The 18,051-nt window shown below is 44.0% G+C and overlaps 1 protein-coding gene across 1 annotated transcript in view; it reads left to right on the forward strand.

Annotated features, from left to right (window-relative positions):
• The window catches only part of RARRES1 (retinoic acid receptor responder 1), a 79,482-nt gene that overhangs the window by 47,977 nt on the left and 13,454 nt on the right, over positions 1 to 18,051 (forward strand). The window contains exons 3-4 of the mRNA XM_069213270.1: positions 644 to 818; positions 15,589 to 15,725. Of these exons, the coding sequence (XP_069069371.1) occupies positions 644 to 818; positions 15,589 to 15,725 (312 nt within the window). The remainder of the gene's footprint in view (positions 1 to 643; positions 819 to 15,588; positions 15,726 to 18,051) is intronic.

Raw genomic sequence — 18,051 nt, forward strand, 5'->3', positions numbered from 1 at the left:
GAGGCCGCAGACTACCATGTCTGTGATTGCATTTAAATAAAGTAAAAAAATGTATTGTGTTGATGCAGCCCGATTTCCTTAAAGGAAAATAGGATGTGTTTAAAAAGAACAAAATGAAATGTTCAAGTTTCATTTTTTAGGAGTAGGCAGTGGTCCACGGTCCGCTCCTAAAAATATTTTTTTTAAATGGGGACCCCTTCCCTTTGAGAATGGGTTACCATCAGTTTTAAACGTGTGGCAACCAAAATTTTGTCGCAAAACATTAATACATACCATACCAATTCAGTATTTGGAAGGGATGCCCTAAACACGCCCCTTCCAAATACCGTATCGCAAATGCAAAACGCGACTTGTTAACGAATCACATTATGCAAATTATACATTAGAAAAATTATTTTCTGTAAACCAGGCCTCGAGCGACCAGAAAAATGCTTTGTACATCTGGTCCTTACTCCCTCTTCTCAACTTGCGGCTTTCTCCTTCATTACCAATTTTACTACACAAGTAGAGCCTGTTTGTGCAAACATCAGTGCTGAAACCCTGAAACCTAAGCCATTATTTGCTTTGACACATTTAATCACAAAGCTTACATTCGCCCATAAAATGACTAAACAGCACTTGTTGCTATGTTTTTTTTTTTCAGCAAAAAGTTGGAACGTGCTTTGGCACCGTGTTCTTCCAGTCTCACAAACCGCGTCCCGCTGTAAATGTAAATTGTACGAACAACAACAGCCAAAATCAAATTAACGATGATGATTACAATTTGTATGAAAAAATTAAACAGCAGAGCAAACCAATCACTGCAAATGAAATTCCAGGTACGGCTCTAGTAGTACATATTAGTAGCCTTTATTTTGTTCCTTACTCTGTTGCGAGAATTACATATGCACTAAATAAAATCCTAACTTCAACATAGACAATATAAAAATGTTTATATCTATTTTGTTGTTTTGGTGTAAGTGTTTAGGTATTCACGAGGTGCCATACGGCTGCAACTGTTGATACATTTTGACATTTGACCTACAAGTTGGCAAAACAATGGTCCTTCCGAAACTTTGTGTGTCACAAAATCTAATATGAGCGGTCTACAATCTATCAGGCTTGTTTTGTGTTCATTGAGACATGGCCCGTTTGGGAACTAGAAGCGTACCTGAAAGTTTTTTCGAAATGATCTGCCTTTCTCCCCTCTCACTCTTTACTTAAATCTATTCCATTCCTTGTTTCTCTCCTCTATCTCCTCTTTTCTCTTGCTCTTTCTGAGGTACTTCATCTCGTTGGCTGTAATCATCCTTGGGGAGCTGAAGAAAGTAACAGAGGTGTCAGCAGTGGCCTCAGGCCTTTAAAACCGGGCTCCGGCCCTCTGGGAAAATGACTTATGGAAACACGCCGAGTACAACCATGCAATGAAATATAAAGTATTTGTAGGGACTAGTTTTCAAAACAGATTTTTTTGTGGGTATTGGCCATGTAGGCAGAACTTTGTTTCAGAGAGGCATGACGTTTGGACCTTAAACAGATCAGATTCTGCGATCTGGTGATGAATTTCTGGGAAGCACCAAAGGTAATCTTCTTGATCTACAAGACATAAACAAAAATCAGAAAACTGGAACACTAGACTCTAACAACCCACCAAGCAGTATAGACTACATACTGACAGAGATAAGAAGCATGGTTAGGATAATGTAGTCATTACCCCACTGCATCATCAGAACAGTTTGTAGGAACTGAAGAAGCCTTCCAGAACATCCATAGAAGGGATGAAGTCACAGTGATGAGGACTTAGAAGTGAAGGGGCAGATGAGCACTTAGAGAGTACCACAACATGTGTCGGATGAAGACAAGGCAGAACTTCACAAGAGAGGATACTGCATTGGTACTAGGAACAGCTCCAGTAGAGCACTCGAGTGGTGCCTGAAGTAGCTCAAGGGCCACACATGCGTGCTTAAGGTCACTTTTTTTTTTTTTAAAGCCATAGAAATTCCGAATACAATGTTTGAATGGAAGCTGTTTTTTCATTGCTTGGAAGGCTGAATATCATTACACGTTAGATTTTGGATGTAAACTACTTCTTTGACAAAAACGATGAAAGTTAATATAAGCAGAAGTGCCATTGAGAATGGCAGTACCTCACGTTTTTTATTTATGAGAGCAAAGTGAAGGTAGATTAGAAAGCGAGAAAGAATCCACATCTAAGCAGAGGAAGTTAATGGGTGAGCCCAGGGAGACAGCAGAAAGAAACAAAGCTCAACATCAGCCAGTTAAAAAACTTCTGAAGCTCAGCACCAGGAAATCACATTCGTAAAACAGTGCAATCTGTATTCTGTCTTTTGAAGACATAACCTTGATTGAAATAGAATTTACTTGAAGCAAATCATAGTTTTCAGATGTGATGGTCATTAAACTTGATTGGATTTCATCAAAACTACAATGAACACAATGCACATATTTAGTAGATAAAAGTATACGACTGGAAACAAGGTGTAATTGTAACATGGATACGTATAGTGACCATAAATTGAGGACGGTTTTGGATTCATTGCTCGCCTTTTTGTTTATTTAATATTTAGAGCCATTACAAGATCAGACTAGAGCCGTACAAATTCGGAAAACAAAAACTAACTTGAAAAACGGAAACAGATCTGACTAAGTGTGTTTTTAACAATAAAAGAGTTTGAAAAAGAGGATCTAAGAGGCTTGGCTGAAAAGTGGACGCCCCAGCTGTTGAAAAGAGAGTTATACCCCCACTAGATATCCAGAAGCAACATAGAATAAGAACCTATGCCGCAGGAAGAAACCATTCATAGCCTACCACTGAAGAACAACATACACAAAAAGTGCTGCAAGACTGTACAAATATTGAAAGAGTAATGATACTCCCCTCTAAAATATACATGCCAGCTAACTTTTCTCAAATTAAACAAATAAGAAACGGAAGCAATTGTAGATGTGCCATAGAAACAGTTTTAGCTGTTTTGCCTGGTTTATGTTTTCCAAACAAATATAATTTAAAAAAAACATGCACATACATAGAGGTGCTTTGAAGTACTTTTCTTCTTTCATTGGTCTGTTCAATTGTCATTCACATTTTGCTTCCTCCCACCACATGGTACAGTGTGCTGGTAGGCAAAGTTCATATTTCATTTCATGTTTTATCTTTATTATTAAGCCTTGTAATGGATCTTTTTATGCTTATTGTTTTGTAAACAGTCACGTAATTGAAACAGTCATTCCACTTTTAGACGGCAGTAGCTTTGTTTTTTGTTACTTTTTAAATTTTTATTGTCTATGCATATGTTTGCAAAATTAAGAAAGTTATTTAAAAAAAAGTCGAGCTTCACAAGGCTAGACTCATTGACCTTGCCAATGCTTATAGTAACAGGACCGCACCTGAGAAGGATAGGTATGGGGTTTCTGCGTTTGAATTCAGCAAACCTATTTGTTGTCACTGAAAACTGAACAAAATAATTTTGAAAGCAGAGGAGCATGTTCTGTCCATACAAGGTGTCATGAAGAAAAATTGGACAGTGGGGTGTGGCCTGACAGGCTATGGTGTAGGAGCGGAAAGCTCTGCTCCTCCGCGCGACGCAGGCTTTAGGGCTAAATATCCCAATATTTGCACCCAACGGCTTAGCAGAAACAAAGTAGAGGGAATAACTTGAAATGCTGGTGGATCCAAATTAGTGAGCAACGATCTCAAGACATGACCGAGTCTGCAAGGCCGAATGAGCGAACAAGATGGCACCGCTCACGATTGAGCCTGTACGCCGAACTGAGAAAAGATGCGTGCAGAGCAAAAGGAGCTGCGAACCACAAAGCGGCGGCAAAATCAGACAGCGTTGCAGAGCCCACTTTCTGACTGAGGCCCAACTGCACCCTGAATCTAGTGAGGACGAGTGGAGACCATTGCTGGGTATGGTGAGGCCGGCCAGCCATTCATGCGGTGACAGACCGGTACTACAGTGGGGCCGGAGCAACTGCAAGACAGGTGGTAACTGGAGCTCCTTAAGTGCACTGTGCTAAGCCACGAGGAGCTGATAAGAGTGCTGAGCCCAACAAACCCTCTCCTCCCCGGAGGATTTTAAGAAACTCGGCTGTACAGTAGCCCAGCTACTCTAGACAGCCAGCAAGTATAAGGGCATGGAGGAGTAACATGGTAAAGGGGGATAACGTGAGTACTCACAGACCCCCAAAGAGAGTGCTGAGCTCTAAACCAGAATAAGAGAGTGCAATGCAGGCTGTGATAGGCAAAGTTTGTTATTAAAATGGGAATTGATTGATGCTATTATCACTGACACTACCCCGGGAGACACTGTGTATCCGAGCTGCTGGACCGAGTAGTATCTCTTGCCTTTAAAGTATATTGAATTCCGTACCACACCTACTCAAGCTGAGACTGGGAGGAATCTCCAGATTGCACAAGGAATCCACCAGCAGCTTCACTTTGGGGCTGGTGCTCTTCAGCCAGGAAAGCGCTCATTGTGAACGAAGATGGGAAAGTCACACCTGTTGAAGGGAGGCCCATCCACATCGGGTGTGGAGCCTATTGAAGAAGGCCGGGCTCATCAGAAGGACATCACATCCCTCACACATGGCAGCCATCTTAGAGGCCATTAGAGACACAAAGATATCTCTGTAGGCACAGTTTGCAGCAGTGGTGAGTGAGGTGGGATTACTGAGGGACAACCAAAAAAAACTGTCCGATTGTGTTAAGGAAACAGAGCATCAACTGGGCACTACCCTACCACGCGTGAATGAACTTTTATTAAAATGCTGCTCTAAGGAGAAAGAAGTTAAATTACTGGCACAGAGACTGGAAGACATGGAGGGAAGATCTCGCCGTCACAATGTCAGGCTTGTTGGAGTACCGGAAAGGGTGGAGGATCCAAACACAGAATTATTTATGGAAGAGTGGCTGGAGAAAAACAGTTATGTTGGGAAAACCCTCTCAATTTTTCTCTGTGGAATGGGCCCACCGGGTCCTGGGGTGTCAGCTACTGCCGGGGCTCCCCCCACACCCAAAAATAGCTAGATTGATGAACTTTAGATGTCAAGTTGCTATCCTCCAAGTGGCAAAGAAGCACGGGCCTTGGAAGATAGATGGCTAGGAAGTAAACCTGTATCTAGACTACACTAACTCAGTCCAGCGACTACAAAGAGCACACATTCCAGGGAAGAAGGTGCTATGCCAGTTAAATCTTAAATACACACTCCTATTTCCTGCAAAGCTCAGAATAGTTCATGAAGACAAAACCCACTTTAAGTTGTAGGTGCAGGAAGCATGGTCATGGTTGGAGAAGTAAGGCCTGTGGTTGGGTCCTTCACAGGATAAATGGAGAGAAGATGATTGGCACTGTGTACCTGTGAAGCATTGCCACAGTAAGAAAGTTGCTCACTCCTTGACGAAAACACAAGTGAAAGCAGCCCAAGAGAAGACCGTGCAAGAGGTAAAGCAACACAATAAGATCCTAGACAACAACAAGTAGCACTCCCTTGGATATGATGTAGAGGGCAGTGGCTCTGAACAGACAGAGACATAGCAATACATGGAAGAAGAACAGTTGCTGCATGTCACACCTATGACATCTGAACATTTGGGATAGAGGTGTCTAGAACAGCTATGAATAAGTGGTAAGACAGTGCCAAGATTGGGGACATCAAGAAGTGGAGGGTCGGCGGGCCTCACTACACAGATTGATACTGCCTGCAAAAATTTCAATTTCAGAGACAACTATATCTAGAAAGCCTTTGATCGTACCCCGGTGACTGATCCACATATACCATGAGTTGGTATGGTGGTCAGTTTGTGAATTGCCACACGGTAAAGTAGGGAAGGGGCAGTTTTGGGGTAGATTACAACACATTGACACACTACATTGGGAGACAAGTGACACACCCACTTGCAGAAGATTGGCCAACTCATGGAAAGGAACATAAACACCTAGCATGACAAATACCCAAACATTAACGCTGTTGACATGGAATGTCAATGGTTTAGTGTTAGACTTGGCATCCTTGGCGTGGTCTCCGCAAAACATTTTGCCTCTGTTCCCAGGTTGTTGATGTGTGCTGGACTCTGTTTTTACTGTTTTTGTTACTCTGGGCACTTTTATCACCCACTGCTATCCAGTGCTAAAGTGCAAGTGCTGTCACGACTCACGTGCTGCTGCCGCCTGGAAACCGCAGATCTAGTGGCGTAGGTCTTGAGGGTTCGGCTTTGGCCCAGAAAGGGGCGACTCTTTCCAGTAGCCACGGTGCTGCAGGCAGTGGAAACGCCAAGAACAGACCGTGCCCTTTAGAATTAGTGCCAGAGGGAAAAAACCCCAATAAAGGGGAAAAAACCTCCAAAAAATGGATTCCTGAAACGAAAACAAAACCAGGAATCAAACAGGAACAAAATGCAGGTAAATGCAAAATTGAAAAGATTCAGAACCGAAGGCTAAGAATCAGGAGCGAAGACACAATCTGAGCAGAAAGTGATGCAGCGCAAGGAAAGGGAGAAAACAGAGCCCTTATATACCAAGAAACAGGAAGTGACCAACAAGAAGTAAAAAGACACCATTTTAGATAGGGAAAAAGTACATAGGATAGAATAGAACAGGAACCATAGAAAATAGGGACCAAGGAATGCTGGGAAGAAAAAGGTAACATGGGAAGGGGGAAAGACATAAAGAAAGGACAGAAAATGCCTCGAAAAAGTAAAGAAGAAAAAGAAGAAGAAGAAAGAAAAAGAAACAGGTAAGGAGGGGTCAGGGGAGAACAGGGACACCACAGAAGGCAGAGCGGGGCCCAAAATAATATCTGGGGCCTCGCGCTGTACAAAGAAGACTCGGGGCGCGCCGCGTCCTGAGAACGCGCTGCGCGGCGCGAGCCGAATGCTCGGCTCGCGCCGCACCACGCGGCGCAACAGTAGGTCCCCCCCCCGAAGGTCCAGGTTTGAAGGGAAACAAACGATGAAAACGAGAAATCAAAAGAGGGGCGTGAACAGAAGAAGCATCTTCCCAAGAGCATTCACTAAGAGGATAACCCTTCCAGTGAATCAAATACTGAAGACGCCGGTGAAAAAGGCGAGAGTCACAAATTTCTTGAACCTCATATTCAGGGACATCATTCACCAACACAGGAGGAGGACAAGGAAACTGACGAGAGAAAGGATCAGGGACATAAGGTTTGAGTTGGGATACATGAAAGACCGGATGAATTTTCCAAGTATGAGGCAAGCGAAGACGAACAGTGACAGGATTGAGCAACTGAAGAATACGAAAAGGCCCATAATAGCGAGGCGTGAACTTATTCAGAGAAAGACGAGAGGGCAAGAATTTGGAAGAAAGCCAGACTTTATCCTGAGGGTGATAATCAGGAGTGGGTCCACGTTTCTTATCAGCGATCTTCTTCATATACCTCTTAGTGTGCAATAAATTAGATCTAATGAGCTTATGGAGTTGCAGGAGACGTTTGGAAAAAGATGTAATGGCAGGCAGAGGAGAGGTAGATTGAGGAGCAGTAGGAAAAGAGGTCGGATGATAGCCATAGGAACAGAAAAAGGGAGTGACCTTGGAGGCACTATGGACAGAATTGTTGTAGGAATATTCAGCAATAGGAAGATAAGTGTTCCAGTTGCTTTGGGTGGAATTACAAAAACAACGAAGGTATTGTTCTAGTCCTTGATTCAAACGCTCAGTTTGTCCATTGGTCTGAGGATGGAAACCGGATGATAGTGCTATATTGATATTCAGTGTCTTGCAAAAATGTTTCCAAAACCGGGAAATATACTGGGGACCCCTGTCAGACACAATGGTATGTGGAAGTCCATGGAGACGGAAAATATGGTCGATAAATATCTGGCTCAATTCTTGGGATGTTGGTAATTTCTTTAGAGCAGTAAAGTGGGCCATCTTAGTGAAAGAATCAACAGTGACCATGATAACCTGGTTTCCAGCTGATGGCGGAAGTGAACACATAAAGTCAGTGGAAATAGTATGCCATGGCGTTGGTGGAACTGGCAAAGGCTGTAGTAATCCTGCAGGTCTGCTACGGGGAATCTTGACTTGGGCACATATGGGACAAGCCTGAACATATCTTTCGACATCTGATTTCCAGGTAGGCCACCAGAAAGATCGCGAAAGAAGTTCTTGTGTGGCCTTAATACCTCTATGTCCAGCAACCGGTGAATCATGGCACATCTGTAATGCTTTGTCTCGCACTCTGTTAGTAAGGAGGAATAACAGCTTCTGATGAAAAAATAATCCTTCTTTCTTGCATAAAAAGGTTCTTAATTTCTCTATTTCGCTATTAGACAGGCTGGAATACTCCAGTTGTACCTCATCCAGAAAAGATTGAGCAACTCCAATGATCTTACTAGGCTCCAGTAGAAACTGAGATGGGGAAGGAGTACAATCTGGATAGCGTCGAGACAGAGCATCAGCCAGAATGTTTTGAGATCCAGGAATATAGGTGATGTAAAAGTCATACTGACTAAAGAAAAAGGCCCAACGCGCCTGGCGACTATTTTGGCATAGAAAATTACGTAGACATTGCAGATTACGGTGATCTGTTCTCGCCTCGAAAGGCTCCTTGGATCCCATCAGAAACTGTCTCCATTCGATGCAGGCTGTCTTCAGAGCTAACAACTCTCTTTCTAGTACAGAGTAATGTTGTTCAGCTGAAGAGAGAATATGGGACAAATAGAAAACAGGATGTTCAAGACCATCATCTTCTTGAAGTTGAAGCAAGACTGCTCCAATAGCTTTTTCGGAAGCATCGGTAACTACGATAAACTGTTTATTGGTATCTGGATGTCTCAAGATGGGAGCTTGAGTGAATGCCTTCTTTAATTCTTGAAAAGCTGTTTCAGCCGCCTTGGTCCAGACAAACCCCTGTTTTAGATTTTCCTTCTTTAAGGTATGGGTTATATGGCTGGTCTGTTTAGCAAAGTCTTGAATGAACTGTCGGTAAAAATGTGCTAATCCTAGGAAACATTGTGTTTCTTTGATAGAAGAGGGAGAAGGCCACTCTAGAATTGCTTGTACCTTTTCTAGGTCCATAGCTATGCCGGTGGAACTTAAATGATAACCCAGATATTTGACTTCCGTCTTATCGAACTCACACTTTTCGGGTTTGCAGAATAGTTGATGTGCTCGGAGTCTGTGAAGGACTTGTTTCACATGAGAAGAATGGAGTTCGGGGTGTCTGGAAAAAATAAGGATGTCGTCCAAGTAGATTACGAGTGTCTGGTTCAAGAGATCGGAAAATATTGAGTCCATAAACCTTTGAAATATAGCAGGAGCGTTCGTAAGACCAAAGGGCATGACTTTATATTCAAAATGACCGAACGGTGTCCTGAATGCTGTTTTCCACTCGTCTCCTTCTTTTATACGTAAAAGGTGGTAAGCTCCCCGAAGATCCAACTTGGTAAAACGTTGAGCCCCTCTGACTGCCTCTAAAATATCCTTAATGAGGGGCAAAGGATAACGATCCTTTATAGTTATCTTGTTTAGGCCTCGAAAGTCTATGCAAGGACGAAGATCTTTGGTCTTCTTAGGTACAAAAAAGAGAGGAGCCCCTGCTGGAGAAGATGATGGAACAATGAGACCACCCTGTACATTTTCCTCCAGATACTCCTTAAGAACTTCCCTTTCAGGTTCCGTGAGAGAATACATCCTCCCAAAGGGAACGACTGTTCCAGGTTCCAAAGGAATAGCACAATCGTACTCTCGATGTGGAGGTAATACAGGTCTGGATGGTTTTTGAAACACGTCTTGGAACTCTAAATAATGTTCAGGAACCCCTTGGACAGTGTTGATGGAATACTCCGTAGTACTCTTCATAGGTGTTAATCTGTTTGGTGACCAATATTTATCGGAAGCAAAGCAATTTTCTTGACAAAACTGTGAGGATAAAGAAATTGTCCGGGTTACCCAGTTCACATATGGGTTATGTCTAGTAAACCATGGAATTCCGAGAATAATGGTATGGTTGGGAGATGAAATGAGATCAAAAGAGAGGTGTTCTTGATGATTACCAAACTGTAAATTTAACATCAAGGTCGTAGTATCGACTGGACCTGAGGATATTAAAGATCCATCCACGGTGTGTACTTGTTCAGGAATGTCTTTGGGTTGAGTGGGAATTTGCAGATTAGTGGCCCATGTCTTATCCATGTATATACCACTAGCACCACAATCCAATAATGCCATAGTTCTTTCTTGGCGGCCATCAGGTAGTTGTAATATGACTGGTAACACGAACAAGTAAGTTGTATTGTCGTTGAATGAGCTGATAGAAGGTATAGCCGATGATCCCGTCCCCTCCCTTCTTACAGAGGACGGGAGGTGGCGTTTCCCAAGGGTCTAGGTGGACGTACAGGACATGTACGAAGCAGGTGACCAGCAGAACCACAGTAGAGGCACAATCCCTTCTTCCGTCTGTCTTCCTTCTCACTAGCAGAGAGTGGCCCTCGAGCAGTATCCACTTGCATGGGTTCCCCTTCTATATCTTTAGCAGGAGGACGAGATTCCTCAGGATGAGGTGGATACATCCGTGAAGAGCTTGGCTGAGACGCTCCTCTACTCCTTCTCTTCTCCATTCGTCGTTCTTGGAGACGATACTCGATGGAAAGTGCTTGATCCATGAGGCCACGAAGATCTTCAACTCTGGTGGAATGTACTAATTCATCCTTAATTTCTTCCTTAAGTCCTCTGCGAAACAAAGTTACCAGGGTACGCTCCACCCAAGTGGTCTCTGTCGCTAATTGACGGAAACGTGTAATATATCGGAGGACATCCTGGGAACCTTGCTGGATATCACATAATGCTTCCTCTGCCGAGGCTTCCAATCCTGGGCGACTAAACATCTGTTTGAAGCGGGTCACGAAGGCAGAATAGTCCGACAATACTGGATCGTTGGATGACACCATCGGGGTTGCCCAGGCCAAGGCAGGACCGGATAATGCACTAATAAGATATCCCACCTTTGTCCTGTCATGAGAGAATTGGCTAGGTCTGAAGGCGAAGTAAACCGTTAATGCATCCAGGAATTCACGCAGTTTAGTTGGTTCACCAGAGAAGCGAGGCGTTGAGGCGGAGATAGTCGGAACATCGCCACTGCGGAGGGCCAAAGCCTGTCGTAAGACCGCATTCTCGTTGAGCAATTGTTGCAATTCCTGAGCTTGTTGTTGAATAGTAGTCAAAAAAGATGAATCAGGATCTGCAGCCGCCGCCACTGTGTCATCCATAGTATTAGAAGATGTCGGAATGGTTTGGCGCTGCATTCTGTCACGACTCACGTGCTGCTGCCGCCTGGAAACCGCAGATCTAGTGGCGTAGGTCTTGAGGGTTCGGCTTTGGCCCAGAAAGGGGCGACTCTTTCTAGTAGCCACGGTGCTGCAGGCAGTGGAAACGCCAAGAACAGACCGTGCCCTTTAGAATTAGTGCCAGAGGGAAAAAACCCCAATAAAGGGGAAAAAACCTCCAAAAAATGGATTCCTGAAACGAAAACAAAACCAGGAATCAAACAGGAACAAAATGCAGGTAAATGCAAAATTGAAAAGATTCAGAACCGAAGGCTAAGAATCAGGAGCGAAGACACAATCTGAGCAGAAAGTGATGCAGTGCAAGGAAAGGGAGAAAACAGAGCCCTTATATACCAAGAAACAGGAAGTGACCAACAGGAAGTAAAAATACACCATTTTAGATAGGGAAAAAGTACATAGGATAGAATAGAACAGGAACCATAGAAAATAGGGACCAAGGAATGCTGGGAAGAAAAAGGTAACATGGGAAGGGGGAAAGACATAAAGAAAGGACAGAAAATGCCTCGAAAAAGTAAAGAAGAAAAAGAAGAAGAAGAAAGAAAAAGAAACAGGTAAGGAGGGGTCAGGGGAGAACAGGGACACCACAGAAGGCAGAGCGAGGCCCAAAATAATATCTGGGGCCTCGCGCTGTACAAAGAAGACTCGGGGCGCGCCGCGTCCTGAGAACGCGCTGCGCGGCGCAACAAGTGCTCCCATGTAAAATGTATGTGTAATTGGATTTCCATTATGGCATATTTGATTTACTGGTATTTCCCTAGTACAGTGCACTAGAGGTGAACAGGGCATGTAAATCAAATACTACTAGTGGGCCTGCAGCACTGGTTGTGTCACCCACATTAGTAGCACTGTAAACATGGCTCAGATCTGCCACTTTGTGTGCAGTTTTAAACTGCAAATTCGACTTGGCAAGTGTACCCACTTGCCAGGCCTAAACCTTCCCTTTTTTTACATGTAAGACACCCCTAAGGTAGGCCCTAGGAAGCCCAAGGGCAGGGTGCAGTGTATGTTTAAGGTAGGACATATAGTAATGTGTTTTATATGTCCTGACAGTGAAACATTGCTAAATTTGTTTTTCACCGGTTGCAAGGCCTGTCCTTCTCATAGGTTAACATGGGGGCTGCCTTTAAATCGGATTAAAGTGTAGATTCCCTTTGGGAGCGGATGGACATGTGGAGTTTGGGGTCTCTGAGCTCACAATTTAAAAATAAATCTTTTAGTAAAGTTGATTTTCAGATTGTGTGATTGAAAATGCCACTTTTTGAAAGTGGGCATTTTCTTGCTTATACCATTTCTGTGACTCTGCCTGTTTGTGGATTCCCTGTCTGGGTCAATTTGACAGTTGGGCTGGTTGCACCTCATGCTAGACAGTGACACAAAGGGAGCTGGGGTGTAGTCTGCATTTCCTGATGAGCCATCTGTGCTAGGAGAGGGGGGAGGAGTGGTCACTTACACCTAAAAGGTCTGTGCCTGTCCTCACACAATGTAGTCTCCGACCCTCTGGTGAGTGTCTGGGGCCTGGCCTGAGCAATGCAAGATTTAACTTTACTTTGAAGTAGGCCTACTTCAAAGGAGAAATTGGTTTTAAGAAAGGCACCCAAAACCACAGACTTTAGAACACTTCTGGAAACAAGAGGAACATCTGCCTGGAGAAGAGCTTAAGGGCTGAGGAAGAAGAGCTGCCCTGTCTGTGACTGTGCTTTGTGGAGCTATCCTGCAGTTGCTGCTTCTGCCAGAGTAAGAGGGCAAAGACTGGACTTTGTGTGCCTTCCATCTTGTGAAGAAATCTCCAAGGGCTTTATTTAGAGCTTGCCTCCTGTTGTTTGAATTCTCAGGGACAGCAAAGACTTCTCTCTGCCAGCACCTGGAGTCTCTGGAGAGACTCCTGCTCTGCCAAGTGGTGCCCTATCCAGTTTCTGGGCCCTTGAAAGGAAAGCCTGTGAAAATCCAAGGAAATCGACTTCGGACGACTTCAGACCGACGCTGCTGGTGAATCTGGTGACGCCGCCTGCACCCGACTCTGTGATCTTTGCTGGAACGTGACGATCTTCGCAGGCCCAACATCGCTGCAGCCCCGCCGAAGTCTACGACTCCGTGGAAGTCGCTGCACCACGTCGTAACCGCCGCCGCATTGAAGTGCGTAATTCAAAGTTTCGCACAGACGCCGCGATCCCCGACTTCGCGCAACGGCTCTTTTTAATTTCTTCACCAAGGTACTGTACCTGGGGGTCTACGTGACTCCGTGTCCAGTGCCATTGGTGTCGGATTGTTGGGATCGACTCCGTTACGGCGCTGTGTTAACACCTCATCGAAGCATTTTGTGTTTCTAAGCGCTATTTTTTAGTTTAATCTTAAAAAAATCATAACTTGACTTGTGTATTGTGGATTTTTGTCGTTTTGGTCTTGTTTTGTTTAGCTAAATATTTCCTATTTTTCTAAACCTGTGTTGTGTCATTTTGTAGTGTTTTCAGTAAGTTACTGTGTGTTTGGTACAAATACTTTACACCTAGCAACCTGAAGTTAAGCCTACCGATCTGCCAAGCTACCAAAGGGGTAAGCAGGGATTAGCTGAGGGTGATTCTCTTTTACCCTGACTAGAGTGAGGGTCCTTGCTTGAACAGGGGGTAACCTGACTGTCAACCAAAGACCCCATTTCTAACAATGAATATATGGACAGAGGAGGAGTGAAGCATCAGGAAGGAATGTAAAGGAGTTCTCTTAGTCTGTAGGAATGAGCCAGGTAAAAGAGGAGAGAAAAAGGTGGTGCTTAAGTAGTAGATATATTTGTTCAAATAATATCATGCAAAAGCTATTGCTGTGCACAATGATTTGGGGCAGACTTCTAGTCCATCTTACTTTTTGAGTGACCTCCAGAAAGGGGAAGTTTATCCTTCCAACACCAAATAAAGAGATGGATCAAAGTTGTGGATTAGATTGGCTACAGATCTTGCACATCACTCACATTTGAAGTTGATCATTTCCTGGACCTATTGTCATTTTCAATAATTGATTATAACTATTGTGGCTAAGAAATGCTGTAATCGTCAACTTAGAGCCAGATGTACTTCACAATGCCTGTCAAATGCAACATGTCTTCGTTTTCAAATGTTTACAAAGGACAGCTCCTGGTAAAGGAACTTCGACTATGTTTCTTCATGTGAGTGTCTCTATTACAGACCGTCGACCAGCTGCCTATATGTAGGTGGCAATTGAAATCTGTTTGCAAAGGATTTAGATGGTATAGCCTCTGTCAAACATCACAGACAGAGTTGGCATAACAGAGGCAAGGCCCTGTTCAATGACTCAAGCATTAGCAATAAAAAGAAGTGTTCCGCAAATGTGCCTCATGAAATTAAAGTCCATGACAAACTGAATAACTGGCTGTGCTCACAACAGATGCTACAAGTCTCATGGTCAAAACAAATTGTTTACATTGAGATAAAGGCCTCCACCAGGAAACTATCATGGTGAAATCTGCCTTGAGAGATATATTGGACTTCACAGTCGGTGTATTTTGGTCAACTCATTCTTGCCAGTTTTGAACATCCTGTAACATTATTCACAGGATGGTCCTTTTAAACAAATGTAATGGTCGTTTAACTGCCACAATGACCATCTTAGATATTGCAAAACCAATAATTGGCCTACCCTATTAAAGGTCCCAGAGAAGTCATACAGCATCGCCGATCAGTAATCTAGTCAAAGGGAGGTCTGTTAACCCCCTTCCCCACTTCAGACACACTGGGCCGGAAAACTCCTCAAATCGCAGACCTCAATCGGTCTCAGCAATCTGAAACATCGAGATGCTAAAACATATGAATATTGTGCTACATAAAACCACGTAACATTGCATAATGAAAGAATGTGGTGTTACTTCCAATAATACAGAGGTGTGTATTTAAGTTATTGCAACTGGTGCAGAATCAAAACAAAGATAATTTCGTCCTAATGCCTGAGTCAATAGATTCTCAGAATGAGTTCCATAACCCACCTAAATACTGACCTGTTATTTCATCCTCTCTCTAACGATGTATGTCTTGCTTACATTCACTTTACATCTAAACTGGTTATGTGTTAAAATATAGCATTCTCAAGGAGCCTGAATTCGGATTCCGCTGTATGGCATGTTAATTATCTCAATATCTTTCTAACAAAACAGGTTGTATCGAAGGTTTTTGCACGTGACATTAATAAAATACAATTTGCAAATGCTCCAAATTGAAAACACGCTATAAACAAAGAGATGAGGTTTATCAATGCTTCTTTTAATTCCTCCCCTGCAGACAGTTTTGGGCACATTGATCCTTCCCACGAGCCCCTGCGTGACTTGGCTCTTGCTGGAAGCAGTTTGGTGATGTGGGAAAAGTCAACTGAGAAAATGCATTACTATATGGCTCAAGTAAAGAGTGTTAAGCAATGGGTAAGAGATGGAAAGTTGGTATTATATTTGCTGCACGTATATTTTCTATGGGTTAATATTTGCCATTATATCACTATCAGTAGGAAGCTGGCTCTTTATAAACCATATCAACATTAGATATATTGTGCACAGAGTCCAGGGGTTCCTCAGAAGCTTAACAGAGGCTAAAGTGGATAATACTAATACTCTCTTTTGTGGTAGTGTGGTCCAGCAGTTAGGCTTATCAGATGGTAGTGCAAAACGTAGTACACGAACCACGCACTCAATGACTAACCCCAGGCCAATTGTTTTTATATAGCAAAAATATATTTTGTTACTTTATTTCTAGAACCACAAGATTCTGACTGCAGGTAAGTACATGTGCAACTAAGTAGCAAGCATATGTATCAACACCACTTTGTTTCAATTTGGCAAGCTAAACAGTTTTCTAGCAAATAGCAATCATCTGTTTTAAAAGTTGACAGTGCAATTTTCAAACACAGTTTTGGGGGGAAGAAAAGTTAGTACGGTTTCAAGGTAAGTACAAGACTTACAATTCCAGTCTCTGGGGGTTAGTATGTCCACATGTTGGGTTTCAAGTTAACCGCAAACACCTACCACCAGCAGCATAGGGCCGGCCGGCTACAGAGGTCATATTTGCTGCAAGATTTAAAATGGCTCCTATGGAGATTGGGGGCACTCGGAATTGGATCTGCCAGCAGGTAAGTACCTGTGTCTTCGGAGGGCAGACATGGGGGGTTTAGGATGGGCCCAGGGGGGCCACAGGTCAGCACCAAACACACACCCTCAGCTGGCCAGGGGCGGGCTGGTGAAGGGTGCAAACTAAGCATCGGGCTCCCAATGCTTTTGAATAGGGGGACACCGAGGGGGGGGGTCACAAGTAGGATGCAGGCTGGGTCCAGGAGGTCGGTTCAGGGAAACCACAGGCTGGACAGAGAAGGAGGGCCGTCTGCTGCAGGTTGCTGCACCGGAGGTTGAGTTCCCCAAGGCCAGGGGGCTGTGGGTGCATTTTGGCATCGGGAATCTTCGTCCCGATCCTTCACGGGCAGGGAGGTCGTCTGGATTTATTCTGCAGCGTCATTGCATTGGTCAGGAAGGGTCAACCCAGGGTGGAAACTAGGTCAGAATCACCTGGGGACCTGCTCTAGACCATTGGGCCACCTGAAATTGGGCCATGCCCATCGGGTGCAGAGTGGGCAGGGCTTGCTGATCGGGGTGGTTCTGTAGTCCCTTGCTGGAGTTTCTTTTGTGGACAGGGCTGCTGTCCTCTGGAACTCTTCATCCTCTGGTGGGCAGGTAGTACTCTTGGGGTTTTGAAGAGGTTGCTGGTCCTGCAGGATGTATTGCCTTTTTGTAGCAGGGGCTTCTGAAGCTGTAGACAGGCCACTAGGGGTGAGCTTAGGAGTCATTCTTCTTCTTTCTTCTTGTTGTCTTCTTGAGGTTGCCAGGAATATGGGCCCTTAAATCCTGGATTTACAGGGTCTGGGGGCAGTAGCCAAAGGCCCATGTCCCTGAGAGTAACTACACCCTTCCGGTGTCCACTTCTTTTGGGGAGGAGGACGCAGACCTAACCCTATTGTTCCATGTCCTCCAAACCTAGATGGAGGATTCTGCAAGGAGAGGGTCACTTCAGCTCTGGACACCTGAGGGTGGTCCTAGCTGAAATGGTCACTCCTCCTTGTTTTTCCTAATTTTCCCGCTGGATGTGCAGCCAAAAATGGGGCATTGTCCAGTGTGCGGGCATCTCCACTAGCTGGAGTGGTCTGGGGAACTGTAACAAAAGGGATGAGCTTTTGAGGCTCACCACCAAATGCTACTGTTCCTGCAGTGGGAGGTGTGAAGGACCCCACTGTAGGAGGCTGGACTGGCTTGTAGTGAGTACCAAGGGGTACTTGCACCTTGCACCAGGCCCAGTTATCCCTTATTAGGGTATAGGGTGTCTAGCAGCTTAGGCTGATAGATAATGGCAGCTTAGCAGAGCAGCTTAGGCTGAACTAGGAGACGTGTGAAGCTACTACAGTACCACTTAGTGTCATATGCAATATCATAAGAAAACACAATACACAGTTATACTAAAAATAAAGGTACTTTATTTTTATGACAATATGCCAAAGGATCTTAGAGTGTACCCTTAGTGAGAGGATAGGAAATATACACAAGATATATATACACAATAGCAAAAATATGCAGTATAGTCTTATAAAACAGTGCAAACAATGTATAGTTACAATAGGATGCAATGGGGAAACATAGGGATAGGGGCAACACAAACCATATACTCCAAAAGTGGAATGCGGACCACGAATGGACCCCAAACCTATGTGAC

This window comes from Pleurodeles waltl, chromosome 11 (genome assembly GCF_031143425.1).
Source record: "Pleurodeles waltl isolate 20211129_DDA chromosome 11, aPleWal1.hap1.20221129, whole genome shotgun sequence".
Classification (NCBI taxonomy): domain Eukaryota; kingdom Metazoa; phylum Chordata; class Amphibia; order Caudata; family Salamandridae; genus Pleurodeles; species Pleurodeles waltl.